This window comes from Aythya fuligula, chromosome 10 (genome assembly GCF_009819795.1).
Source record: "Aythya fuligula isolate bAytFul2 chromosome 10, bAytFul2.pri, whole genome shotgun sequence".
Classification (NCBI taxonomy): domain Eukaryota; kingdom Metazoa; phylum Chordata; class Aves; order Anseriformes; family Anatidae; genus Aythya; species Aythya fuligula.
The window spans coordinates 1278576-1293066 of NC_045568.1; the positions used below are offsets into that span (position 1 = coordinate 1278576).

At 36.0% G+C, this 14491-nt stretch overlaps 1 protein-coding gene across 8 annotated transcripts in view; it reads right to left on the reverse strand.

Annotated features, from left to right (window-relative positions):
- CACNA2D3 (calcium voltage-gated channel auxiliary subunit alpha2delta 3) overlaps positions 1-14491 on the reverse strand; it is a 518406-nt gene that overhangs the window by 43110 nt on the left and 460805 nt on the right. For all 8 annotated transcript variants that reach the window (XM_032193911.1, XM_032193905.1, XM_032193903.1 and 5 more), the window contains 3 exons: positions 10327-10388; positions 9354-9398; positions 3388-3450 (listed from right to left, as the gene is read on the reverse strand). In XM_032193911.1, the coding sequence (XP_032049802.1) occupies positions 3388-3450; positions 9354-9398; positions 10327-10388 (170 nt within the window). The remainder of the gene's footprint in view (positions 1-3387; positions 3451-9353; positions 9399-10326; positions 10389-14491) is intronic.

Genomic DNA, 14491 nt, shown 5'->3' on the forward strand with positions numbered 1-14491 from the left:
AGTTTAGAATTTATGGTGACAGAAGGAAAACTACCACCAAAACTTCAGCCCTGGATATGGGGAGAGCTCAGGTTGCTCAGGGAACTAGTCAGCAAGGTTCCCTGGGAAGCTGCTTTTGAAGGCATTGGCATCCATCAGTGCTGGTCAGTCTTTAAGCACTGCCTCCTAAAAGCACAAGCTTTTTGACGATTCCAAAATATTGGAAGTCAGGCAGGTGGGGCAGAAGGCCAGCCTGGCTGACCAGGGATCTTCTACTGGAGCTTAGGTGAAAAACAAAAGTATACGGCTGCTGGAAGGAGGGTCAGGTGACGAGGAAGGAATACAGGGATGCTGTTTGTGTTTGTAGGGAGAAAACTTGTGGGGCCAAAGCCCAGCTAAAATTCAAGCTGTCCATGTCTGTGAGAGACAATAAAAACGTGGGTTTTTTTTAAGATATGTGAACAGAAAAAGGAGAACCAAAGAAAACATAGGTCCACTACTTGATGGGGAAGGTCTCCTCACAGACAATGACATAGGCAAAGTGGAGACAATAATGCCTTCTTTGCCTCTGTCTTCAACACTGATGATGGGCTTCAGGACCCTGGGTGCCCTGAGCTGTAGGACCATGACGGTGGGAACGACAAACTCCGAACCAAACCTGAACGTGTGCGGGATTTGCTGCTCCATCTGGATCCATACAAGTCCATAGGTCCGGATAGGATCCATCCCAGGGTGCTTAAAGAGCTGGCTGATGTCATCACGGGACCTCTCTCAATTATTTTTCAATGATCTTGGGAATCTGGAGAGGTCCCAGTAGACTGGAAGATGGCGAATGTGCCAGTTTTCAAGAAGGGTAAGAAAGAAGACCCTAGCAATTACAGGCCTGTCAGTCTCACGTCAGTGCCTGGTAAAATTATGGAGAAGATGATCCTTGAAGTTACTGAAGCGCACCTGGGGGACAAGGGGACAATGCAGTCATTGGTCCCAGCCAACATGGGTTCATGAGGGGTATGTCCTGCCTAACAAATTTGATTTCCTTTTATGATAAGATCACCCATCTAGTCGATCAAGGGAAACCAGCTCATGTGATCTTTCTGGACTTCAGCAAGGCTTTTGACACGGTTTCCCATAGGATCCTACTGGACAAAATGTCCAGCATACAACTTAACAAAAACATCATACGATGGGTGAGCAATTGGCTGATAGGCAGGGCTCAAAGGGTTGTGGTTGATGGGGCCACATCTGGTTGGTGGAATGTCACTAGTGGGGTCCCTCAAGGCTCCATTTTAGGGCCAGTCCTCTTCAATGTTTTTATAAATGATTTGGATGTAGGACTAGAAGGAGTTCTGAGCAAATTTGCTGACGACACCAAACTTGAAGGAGTTGTGGACTCAGCTGAGGGTGGAAAGGCCTTGCAGAGAGATCTGGACAGATTGGAGAGCTGGGCGATCACCAACCACATGAAGTTTAACAAAAGCAAGTACTGGGTCCTGCACCTGGGACGGGGCAACTCTGGCTTTACGTACAGACTGGGTGATGAGATGCTGGAGAGCAGCCCCGCAGAGAGGGATATGTGGGTTGTGGTTGACAGCAAGTTGAATATGAGCCAGCAGTGTGCCCTGGCAGCCAGGAAGGCCAACCGTGTCCTGGGGTGCATCAAGCACGGCATCGCTAGTCCGTCGAGGGAGGTGATTGTCCCACTGTGCTCTGCGCTGGTCTGGCCTCACCTCGAGTACTGTGTGCAGTTCTGGGACATTAAACTGTTGGAGAATGTCCAGAGGAGGGTGACGAAGATGGCGAAGGGCCTGGAGGGGAAGATGTATGAGGAGCAGCTGAGACCACTGGATCTGTTCAGCCTGGAGAAGAGGAGGCTGAGGGGGGACCTCATTGCTGTCTACAACTTCCTTGCGAGGGGGAGTGGAGAGGCAGGTGACCTATTCTCTGTAAACACCAGTGATAAGACCCACAGGAAGGGTGTTAAGCTGAGGAAGTTTAGGCTGGACATCAGGAAGAGGTTCTTCACCGAGAGGGTGGTTGCACACTGGAACAGGCTCCCCAGGGACATAGTCACTGCACCGAGCCTGTCTGAATTTAAGAAGCGATTGGACTGTGCACTTAGTCACATGGTCTAAACTTTTGGGCAGATCTGTGCAGTGCCAGGAGTCGGACTTGATGATCCTTATGGGTCCCTTCCAACTTGGGATTTTCTATGATTCTATGAATAAATTTCAGCCTTCAGTTTTGAATATAAGACAGCATATTGTGAAGAATGACTACTTCACAACTCAGTACGGTATCTGTTTAGCAGCTAATGCTCCAGAACTGGATTGGAAGGATAATGGTTTTTAGAAAAAATACATTTTCCTTGCTTATTAGTTGCTAGCAGACTCAATCAAAGTGGAGCAAGGGACAAAGGGATTGTGGGGAAAGATTATCCAATTTCTTTTGAGCAATGAAATAAAGAAACATCTGTATCTTTTTTCTTTAAGAAGTTTCATATTTAAGGCTGCAATAATTCAAGCTTTTAATCTAAAAGTGAAATGTTCAGTTTGGCTTCTTTTTTGCCATCCACTTATAGTGCTTTTTTTTTTTTAAAAAAAAAAAAAAAACACTCTCCAGTCACTCTTCTAAGTCACCCAGAGCGCTTTCTGATAGCTGTTTCCCAGTAACCAGACTAGTCATAACAAATGTAATTCTCCTAAGGGCTGAGTAAGAGTACGGATAACTCCTATGCACAGTCCCAACACAGACAAGAAATTCAATTTCAGACAACTCTGTCATAACTGAGGCAGCATCCCATCAATTCTCAGGCAAATGTTTATGAGGGGATAGTGGTGGGTTCTTGATAAGGTTTGCAGAAATGAAGAATTATACATAATTGTTCAGTTAGTTTCCATGAATGCAAAGCAAATTAATGTTTTAAATGATCTCCCCATTAATCATGATCCTTATCCTCTCTATTGTGGTGCTGATTGCTGAATTTTAGTCCTTCAGTGGCTGTAATACACTTCAGAAAACAAACTCTTCAGCAAACACCTGTGTAAAATTTCATTATCTGAAGTTCGAATGTAAGAGCTCTGCATGCCCAGCCTTCTCCCTTCCTCCCCACCCTTCACAGGTGGCAAAAATGCCAGAGTGAATCTTCCTTCTTGGGGTAAAAATGTATCATGGAAGATAGACAGTTCTTCAGCAAACAAGCCCTTTCAGAGAACAGTTATGGGTTCATGACTCTACACCACTGGGAGAAAGAAACTGAGCTCCTGTGAGAGGCAGCTCACATTATTTATTGAAGGAAGTTTTTAACTTCATGCTACTAATTACTTAACAGTTTAAGACAGCTGCCTATTTTAAATAAATAAATAAGATAAATCAGTAATAGCAGTAACTGAATAAAAATCTTTCACTTACCTGCCTATAGTCTTCAGACACTAAAATAAATCCATTGTTATCTATTAGGTAGCAACTGATAGACTGAAAAAATAATTAAAAATACAATTCAGATTCCTGGTTTTAGGATACAGCAATAACTTAGTTTACTTCCAAATGACTTCTACATAGATAAAACTTTCTTTCAGGTTCTTTTAATGGTTTACGTAACTTCTAAGTGGATGTAGTCTCAACTCATGGGATGTTACCTGATTTAGTTTTTATACAGTTAGTTCATGCAAAACAAAACAAAGATGTATATAGAAATAAAAGATATAAAATAATTATAACAAACATTAAAAGAACAGGATCAGTGTTTGTTTTGTTTAATTCATTCTTTGAAGTATTTCCTTGTAACACGGTTTGCAAAGACATAGAACTTTGTTGCTCCTGATGGCTTATCCTGTGTTTGGAGAAAAACATCAGCACAATGTCATTGCCCTAATGATGTATTAATGAAAACAGTGTCAGCCTAGAGGACCAACAGGGGACCAGGTAGTATTTTTTAATTTGGTCATTGGGGGAGGGGAACAGAAACTTCTGTAAAAGAGGCCCCACAGGTCTCCTAAAAGCTTTTCAAATTGTGTTTTTAATTGGGAACTGGATTCAGAGATAGGACTGTTAGCTTTTCATAGGTCGGAGTTATAAATTGCATAAAACTAGGTAAACTCAAATCAGTGCTTCCCTCCATACATGCATGCACTATTGTAACCTTAAGTGAATTACTTGCTACAGGCAAAGTTTTAATTACTGTGCTTCAGAGTTTAAACATAAGGTTCAACTCAAACCTTGATATAACTCAGTTTCTCTTCATTATTGCCAAATACCTACCTCAGCATTACATCCTTAACATTTTTCTATCATTAGTCTAAATCAGCAAACATTTTAACATTGTTCCCTGAATTTTTAGTGACACCCTGTACACCTCCAGCAAAATCCCTCTGCAGTTTTATAAAGGAAGTAGGGCTGATTCTGCAGTAGCAGTTGCACAGGGTGTTGTGAAAATGTAGCCTGATTTTTCAAGAGATTCCTAGATGAGTTTGATTCTCACTCTGGCCATACATTATTGTTCTGTGGAACTGCAGAAGAGGGATTGGCAGAAATGCTGGCATGAAATTTAGTTTTGAAAATACAAAGAAACCCAAACCAGGCAAAAGTTTGAAATGACTGTAATTCTCTGATGCAAGTGCAGGCTATTCTTTCTAATAGGGGAACTAAGCTCCAGACACCGCTAGTGGCAGAAAACACATCAAAAAGGAAGTTGAAACAACTCAATATTTCCAAACTTTGATCTTCTAGAAAGCCAGAAACTGTCAAATGCAACATGACAAGCTGATGATTCTGGCAAGCAACCGAGTAGAGCTAATGCATTCAGAAGAGGCAGCTACTTAACCTCAATGGTGTGTGAAGAGTGGAATTTCAGAAGTTGGACTGTAACTCCAGAACACTACTATCCCCAAAGTCTATCATAAACCTCCCATAAACTTTATTAAGAGAAGAGCTAAGCCAACAAAGAGCTCTTTTGAGGACACTTATTTAAAGTCTTCATGCATGAAAGATTAATCTAAAGACAGTACATTAGAAAAACATATTTCTCCACAGCATAGAAAATAATTAAGAGTAGTTACATTGGGTACATTGAGACAGTGTAGGCTTAATTTTGTAATTTATGGATTACATACAGTTGGGTAAACACTGCTGTGACTCAACAGTACGTATCCACATGGGTCAAATCTCTAAGGCATAGTCATTTATTAGTACTGTTCAAAATTTTAAATGATGCTAATGATAGCTAATTGCTATCAGAGACAGGCACTAAGTGGAATCTGCATCTTGTTAGAGATGTTTGAAGATAACTAGGTTTCTATTTCTATCCATTTTAGAAACATTTAACAATGGGGAAATGTTCATTCAGGACCACTTATTCACCTATCAGCCAGCAAGATAACTAATTTTCACTATTCGGTACTACACCAAAGGAAAATTTTGCAAATGAAATTTAGCATTTGAAAAGGACAGTGGGGTGCATTTATTTGTCCACTACATCAGCAAATCTCAAATAGAAAATGACAAATGCAAAATTAACATATGGGATAATAATATTTGCATAGACTACAACTGTATGAAAAAGGTTTAATTCACAATTGTCCACAGGTGTTGGAAGTGAACTACATACAGGTTTGCCCAAAGGTTCACATTCAATGAACTCCAGATTTCAAGGGGAACATTCTGTAGGTGGAGAGTCCCTGAGCTTGTAAAACAGAGCAGGCATGAAGTCCAGAATAAACACTCCAAGAATGTTGACTGAGGTCTGAGAACACATTTGGAGTACAGTAACTTTGATGAAGTTCAAGTCCTCTACGTATTTGTCACAGTTCCAATATATAACAACAGTAATGGAATGTTATAAGGGTTAAGAAACCAAAAAGCCTAAAATAAAATAAAATAGAATAAAATGTGAGACTACAAAAACAAGAAAAAAGAAAGAAAAAAAATACTTCTGAGGAATTGAAAATCTGTCATGCAACTGCATTTCAGAATCAAATTCCTCAACTAATTCTTTGCATGACTACTGTGAGACCCTATTTCCATTAGTTTCATTTCTTAATATTTTTAAGTGCTTTAATTGTATGGTAATTGTTCATTATATATTTTCTTACTGTTGAGAAAAGACAGCTGTGGAATATTATTGGGGACCTGTAATATTTGACTGAGTCCTATTAACAGATAGCGTATAAAAAAAAAAAAAAAAAAAAAAAAAAAAGCTTGGAACCTCTAAATTATCAAGGTTCAAATTATCAAGGTTCATACAACTCCCTGTGTTGATCCTCCTGTCCTCCTGCTGATGTCAATTGAAAATAACTGAAAAGCCCTTGAGCAGCATTTTCTTTGCCTATGAATGTAACATAAAAAGAAGTTCCTTATCCTTATCATTGTATACTCAGTTCTTCCCATGGACAGATCATAAGCATCTTTGCAGCAATGATAAAATATCAACAATTCTTGTCTGGATGAAGCAGTTGAACACGTTGCAGCCAGGAGACTCCTTTACAGAAGAAATTGCGTACTGTTAACTATTTTGTCACAAAGGCTATCTCAAACAAAGGAAGTAATCTCCGCTCAGCTTTTAATCCTAAAAGTGTGCTAAATGAGATTTTACACAGCACTCTGTGCAGACTATGTGCAGCTATACTTCTCAAACTCGTTGGCTATGACTGGAAACCTACTGATATCTAAAGGTGATGGAAACAACTCAAGGTAAAGTATGCACCTTAAATCTGTAGCAAGTTATAATATAACAAATTCAGGAAACTTTAGCTAATTAAAAGTTCCACAGACCTGGTTTGTCAATGGATGCATGATCACTTTTAGGAGAATGGGATAATAAATATTATGAGATCTCCTTAAAATCATTGTTAATGCAAATGACAGCCTGAAATTGAGGCTAAATAGGTATTTTCACACACATACACCTGGGAGGAATCTGTTTGTTTTTTTTATATATATATATTTTTAAATAGTTTATTAATAATTACTTAATAATTATAAGTTTACTTTACTTGGTTAAAATAATACAAGCTGCAAATGGAGAAGTCTGTAAGTCTTTACAACTAGAAATGCTAAAGACTCATAAGGTCCATTTCATGGCCAAAGACGGCATGATCATCACAATTCTGTGTTAGAGCTTACTGCAAGTTTTCCATTATTTATTACTATCTCTGTCCTTCAGATTATCTTCTTCTGCTGAAGAAGTTAATGCTCTACTCTTATAATTGCTGATGTCTGAAGTTTTGTCTTTGTCTCTGGAATGGTTTTTGTGATCTGAGATTCATACTGAACGGACATATTTAAAAAAATAAAATAATATATATATATCACTGCATGTGCATACTGGATTCATTTTTCAATAAAACACACTTCAATGTCTCTGTATATGGGGTTATGAAGTAGAATACTAGAAGTGTGATTGCTAAGATGGATGATGTATCTTTAAAACTTTTTATAATTTTATACAAAAGTAATCCAAAAAATAAAATAACATTGTTTGCCTTAAAGAACAACATATACAATGTAATAAAAATTGATGTTAGAAAGAATTCTCAAATAGATTTGTGAACTTTTTTGACCATAGTTATTTGGATTTTGAATTACATGTTCTCCAGAAAGCCCAACCCAGCTCAATTTTCATTACAGGAAATATCACAAAGTACTTTATGTAACTACTTTTAGTATTGTTATTATTATTATTATTTTAATGTGCTGAACAGCCCTGAATGAATTTTGGGCTACTCCAAATGAATCAACTACTGAACAGGTAGGAATACAGTCAGAACAGTGGTCCAGGTGGTGGAAAATGTAGGGATTTCGTTGGAAATACATTAATACAGGACATGCAGCACCTCTGAGAAAAGAAAGGCGTGCCTAATTCAAATGCTGAAACAGTCAGGAATAGATCTTTACATCCAGACTAGAACACAGATAAGAAAAGACAACAGAGAGACAGAGAAAATTAAGACTTATGGAATACGACAAATAATGTATGTTGGTTTCTACTATAAAAAGAATAGACAGGAATTTGTGAGAACTTGAAGATCTTCAGAAGAGATGAAGAGGGGTTGTTTAAATACCAGAGTTTTCAGTGGTGGGGGGAAACAGTTTTCAGTTTGCTGTACAAATACTTTTTATCACTTTGTTGTAAAGGGTGTAAATGGCAGCAAAAGCTAAGAACACACTGACTGCTCACTTCTGGCGATACAGATAGCAGCTTCTCTGAAAACAACTGAGATGTATAAAAACAGAATAAAACTGTATGAAAACTTTATAATTATATTAAACAATGGTATTCTACTTTTTAAATAGATCACAAAAACATTACATTGGCATGAATTACAGAGGCAAGCAGATTCTTGCCTTTTAATGTATGTTTTGCAACAGTTCTTTCGGATCACTGTGTGAAAAGAGAATTTCCTATTCATCTGATTTTTTGCCATGGTTCTTGAATATTGCTAGAATTACTATTTTTCAGGATAGTGCCCTTGAACTATGTGAATACAGCCTGAAGTTTTTGTTTCCAGTTGTATGAATTTATATTTCATGATACCTTAATGCAGGCAGTTTGTTCAAGCACAGTTATCAGGTGACCCAGATTTCCTCACACAATTCGTTCAGTTTGGAGATCATGCAATGTTGTTATCAATAACTGGTTTATGTTTTCTTCCAAATTACTGATAAGAACTATACCTGAAACAATATCTAAAACCCAACTCTGATTTGCTAGAATCTTGCATATTTGATTCCTTCCCATGTATCAGTACAGACAGTACTTTGTTAACCATTTTTTAATTCACTCAACCTGTGACACATTGGTTGCTTGAACAAAATATCATATGGTATGATATTAAATGGTTTGCAAAAGCCTATGCATAAGACACTAAAAATATTATTTTTATCTACCAAATTAAATATTACGTAAAAAGTTATTTTGGTGAGATCACTAAGAACTACTGACTGATGTTATTTCTTTTCTATTTCTGAAGTGCTATTCATGTATTACTACTGCATAGATTCAATTCTGCATTTATATTATACTGGTAATAATTTATTTAATATTTGTGTGAACATCAGAGGCTAGTTTCTACCTCAGGTGGACAATTAAGAAGTAGAAAATAAATGCTTTAGAATAGTTTCATGTGACTTCCAAAACTGGATTAATAAAACAAAATTTCCTCCAATGCATATTTGAGATATCACTGTCAACCTCATAAATAAATGGATGTTTGTAAGTAGTCATAAAATGTCTAATATAAATTGCATTATATTTGGAAGGTGATTCCTAATTATGCCAGGAGATTAATTTTGCTTGAACATCACAGTGTACATTATAATCAACTTCATGTTCTACTACAACAGATATATAAATGGAAAATAAAGTTCTGTTAAATACTTACTTCATCATCACAACTTATAGCACATCTGCCATCAAGAGATGCACACTAGAGACAATACCAAAAATCAATAAAATATTTCAGTTTTAGTTTTATAATAAAAATAAAATGACATTTCCAAAATCAAGGTGAGCACAATTATAAAAATTTGGACATTGTTTCAATTTTTATCAAAGCCAGAAATTGTTCTAAAAACAAGAGTAGGGAAGTATTCAATCTATTCACCAATCATGTTCTGTTCCATAAAGAAAGGGTGCATTCACAAGGTATCAACTGCTATAAACACCTTCATCTCCTTTGTGTTAGCAGCTTTTGACCATTTGTCAACAAGAATACGTGATTTTCCAGTGGGGTAGGGTAGGACCAGCATTTTAGGAATCATTCTCTGAAATAGTATGGTTCCAATCTATTCTCAAAATAGGGATGAAATCTCCTAATGATTAGAAAATGTATGATCAGCTCTTCAGTGAACACAAATTCTATATACTAAAACTTTAGGTATAGTTTATTAAAGACTATAGATGCCAAGCCTGATTCAGTAGCCTAGTTGACTAGTCAATGTACATGATATTGGAGTTAACTAAATGTTGGAAGAAAGGTACTAAGTTAGCAAGAAGACATATTTCTGCCTGTATTTCTATATCACTGAAAATGAATAAATATAACAGCTTGGTCTGCTGTTCCCCTTTTTCTGACAGAGAAAATTAATGTCAGGTCAACAAAGTAACTCCTTATATATAGGAGCATAAAATTAATTATCTTCCTATTTTCTTCACTGAAGATGGGATCAAGAGGACTGAATACTCCTTTGTCTAATTTTGAACTGGAAGGTATATATGAAGAGATAACTGTTTATATAACTCAAAATATATTGTTTGCAGTAGTTTTGTGGGAAAAAAAAAAAGTGCTGATCAATTGCACAGTTAGAAAGGTGCTATGGATTCAATGGCAAGAAAAATTTCAATTTAAAACATACCTGTCTGCTCGCAGTCCAGAATTTCCGCTGGAAAAAATCAAGTTTCATCTGGATACCCACAGCTGTGAAATATAGAAATAAAACCAATATGTTATAATACATTTCTTTAAAATAAATCAGAAGGAGAAATAGTCCTATAATAAAGAGAGAAAGCTAGTCTTGCAATAAAAAAACACAAATAATTAAATTGGAGACCACATAGTCACATTCTAAATAATTTATAGCTTGCTTAAATATGAAGATATTGCTAATATAATAAGCAGCAGAGCAACCATTATTCAGATTGCATATGTCTCCATATTAAGCAGCAGAATCACAAGCTGTGCATAAATACATTATACATTTTGTGCTGAAACCCACGAACGTTTGCTGAAACAACAGGAGAATACTGGTCAACATTTTAAGTGATCATTTGTTAGTGGGTCATTTCATCCATGAAGTAAGATGAAGATAAGAAGCCTTTTTCTAACATAAGATCTTTAAAAAAATGAAATTTCTACAGAACATAAGAGCAACCCTCTTCATGCAAATGACAGGATACAACCAGCTGCAGTTTTGTTTTCATAGTTTTAGCCCTATGAATTCTGAGGCTTCTTAGACAGACTGCAATAGGAAATAAATGATTAGGGAGGAAAACTGAGCCTGCTCACACTCAGACGATTGCCCATGATTTCAAGAGTAGTCTAGATTTGTAGAAACTGAAGGGCTAAACATTACCAGTTACTGTCTTCCTTATTTTTTCAAAAATCTCAGAATCACAGAATCACAGAATTTCTAGGTTGGAAGAGACCTCAAGATCATTGAGTCCAACCTCTGACCTAACGCTAACAGTCCCCACTAAACCATATCCCTAAGCTCTACATCTAAATGTCTTTTGCTACATATTTTGCCAGTTAAAGTACAAATTAGTTTTGGAGGTATTTCTGCACATGGTTAAGTGACTCAGTTTATTTCTCTACCCCTTTTAGAGAAGCTCTACCACTAATCTATGAGGTACAGTATCATTTAACGAGGTAAAACAGCAATGCATCTTAAACTTTAGTCTAGGTCAAGGTCATGCAATGTTATAATGGCAACATTTAAGTATAACACGGAACAGAATACATATTTCCCATAATTTTGAAAACATTGTAGTTATTTTTAGAAAATTAAGTGCTACATGATCTGTAACTATGTTTCAAGATAGAAGAAGAAAACACAACTTCCATAAACACTGTATAGTGAAAGAAGCATGGGAATTTTCTTTGAAGAAGCAATTTTTACTGTGAGATTTTAATCTCACCTTTTACTTTTTTTGTTTTCATTTCACTGTCTTGAAGAATCCACGTAGCAACTTCCATGTCAGTGAATGAATAATTTCTAAATATCCAAGTGATATATAAAAAATGACAATTATGGATGTTTCCTATAATTCAGCCTACAAGTATATGAATCAGTCAATATTCAAAAAGAATTAACAATGCTAGTGTATGGAATAATATTTTTTTTAACCCTTAAGGTGATAATAAAGCATTTTTGCAAGCTTTTTCCTACGCTTTTCAAGAACATTGTAGCCATTGCAGGACATATATATTGCCATGCTTTAAGAACTATTCAAATACACTTCAAAAGTTTTTAGAGCCAATACATTCTTCTGAGCAATCTCTAGTCCTTCAGCTTTCAGAACTTCAGAATGAAATACTGGTGCTTCAAGTTACTTTATATTTAAAACCTTGTTTTATGACTTGGCAACATGTCAATTTAAAAAACAATAACAACAAAAAGACAAACTTCAAAATCACAAACCACTGAGTCACTAATTCTTTGTTTAGTCTCTTGGAAGTAACAGCTACCATCAAGGTAAGAGGGTTAGAGGAAGAGGTATTGTTCAGCATGGTATCCACATATACTATCCATAGTATCCACACATTTTTGTTAAAAAAAAAAAAAAAAAAAAAAAAAAAAATCTTGATCTTTACACAGAATATTTATTTAAATTTCGTTCAACATTTGTAGGCTTGGTTCAACAAAAAAGGCCAATGGATACAAGGGATACTCTTCTTTAGCCAGGAAAAATGAGCATTCAGAGATGAGGAGAAATGTTTTTGTCTTCTCCGCTGCCTTTCCTTTGTACTGTTACTGAGAAGAATGGGCTAGAGCTGAAGGAACACAGAAGACCAACTAATGGCAGCTGCTGGAGGGACATTAAGGCTCCTTCTTCATGTACCTATTTTCTGTACTACAAAATGTGCCATTTCAAATGAATATTGCAAATCCAAATATTTGTATCAACAATACTAGCAAATTTACGTAGACAATTCCACTGAATAACTTTAACACTGCTTATAGATAGCAGACATTAACTCCCTGAGACTTCTTTCCTTTGCTTGATACAGTGACCAGTATTCTGTAGCACATACCCCATGAAATACCAGATGGTTGAGAATTACAGTTAAATTCTTGGCTCAGTGATAATTTTTGTTAATTAATCCAGTTCCTTATGCAGTTATTCCATGGCTGAGGGTAATCTTTCATTGTTTCTGTGGGATGCTGTAAGGATAAAATTATTCAGAAGTGCTCAACTTCTACAGAGCTCAGGGCTGTTTAGTATCAAGGCAAAACTGAATGAAAGAAAATAACTTCTCAGAATAGATCAGAATTGCTTGTGTTCATTTCAAGATCTCCATGGATAAGCAAATGGACAGAAAGATAAAGAAATCTTCCTCAATAAATGACTCCTGTTCTGTGCACAGAATTATAAGAGCTCTTATGCTCTTATATAAGTAAAAAGTACCAACTCCTACTGAAAATAAGAGAAGAAAATAGATCAGACTGATTTATTTCAGGCAAGAGAGGAGACAAGTCTCCCTATAAACCTGGGATAGGGATTCCAAATACAAACCGAAGGAAAAAGTAGTAAAATCTAAAAGCATTTCCATACTGTAGAATACCTATAGAATTTAACACTGTATAAAAGGACTAGATCAGCACAGTTAGAGAAATATCTTAAGATCTCCGTTCCCTTTTTCCACAGAAAGTAGAGTATAGCTAACCTAAAATAATTTCTTATACACTAAAGATGCTCAACATCCTATTGCCATCCTATGGAATTATTTTAAGTGAGATTTGTCTTCAAAATAAGAAATCTTGGAGACAGAATTGAAGCAGGATTATTTTTTTTTTTATCTGTATCGCCGTTGTACATTAATCTGAGACTCCCTAAGATTCTCTCCTTTCTGACTACTCCTATTACTTGTTGTTACTGTTAAAATAACTGGGAAATAATCCAGCAAATCCTTAGCTACTTAAAAAAATAAATTACACTTCTTTTGTTTATAGTCTAAATCTTTGTTTCAGTTCAAAATATCTCTCTCTATGGTTTTAGCTTAGCCAAAGAACGAGATGTTTAATTTTACACTCCAAAACATAATACTGAGCAATAAACATTGTAACTGCCAAAAAGTACCTCTATTACAGATTCCTGGAAGATTCTCACCTCCAAAGGCAATGCCCGTCAAAATACTTACACAAGTTACAGCTACATATGTAACGGCTACAGTATAAAACACGTGGTAGGTAGTGTAATTAAAAAGATAACAGATTTTCTTTTAACTCAATACAGACAAGTCTTAGCTAATAAATTAAAGCTATTCAGAGTATAGCAATATATAGTAAAATAATTATGGTCCAGTATCATCTAATATAGCTATATTCCCAGTAATAGTAATTGTTTCATCACAGTGGGATACATAAAAGAAAATATGAATTAGCACTTATTGAATGTGTACTTCCTAGACTGCTTCTAATTCCAGTTTCAGTGTACTTGCACAGTAAAATCCAGTTTCACCCTTCCAAACTTCACACTTCATTCAGTTTCCTTCCTGACCTCAGCGATGTTTTTGATTCTACCCATACCTTCCTCTTCTCAAACCAGTTCATTTTCTTCTCTTCAAACAGAAGATGCCCAGAATTTTCTTTTAACATGAAAAAAATATTAGTGTTAAGCTTAGGAATAGAAAATTTCAGCCTAAATAGTTTAAGTCTTGCTAAGCTTTAATACACTGAAAACAGAAGCTTATAATTGGAAGCATTGGGCAACCTTAATACTTGGTGGTGATGCCAGCCATCCCAGTAACTAACTGTTATAATTATCCCATGATAAAAGTATATAGTTAGCAAAAAGATG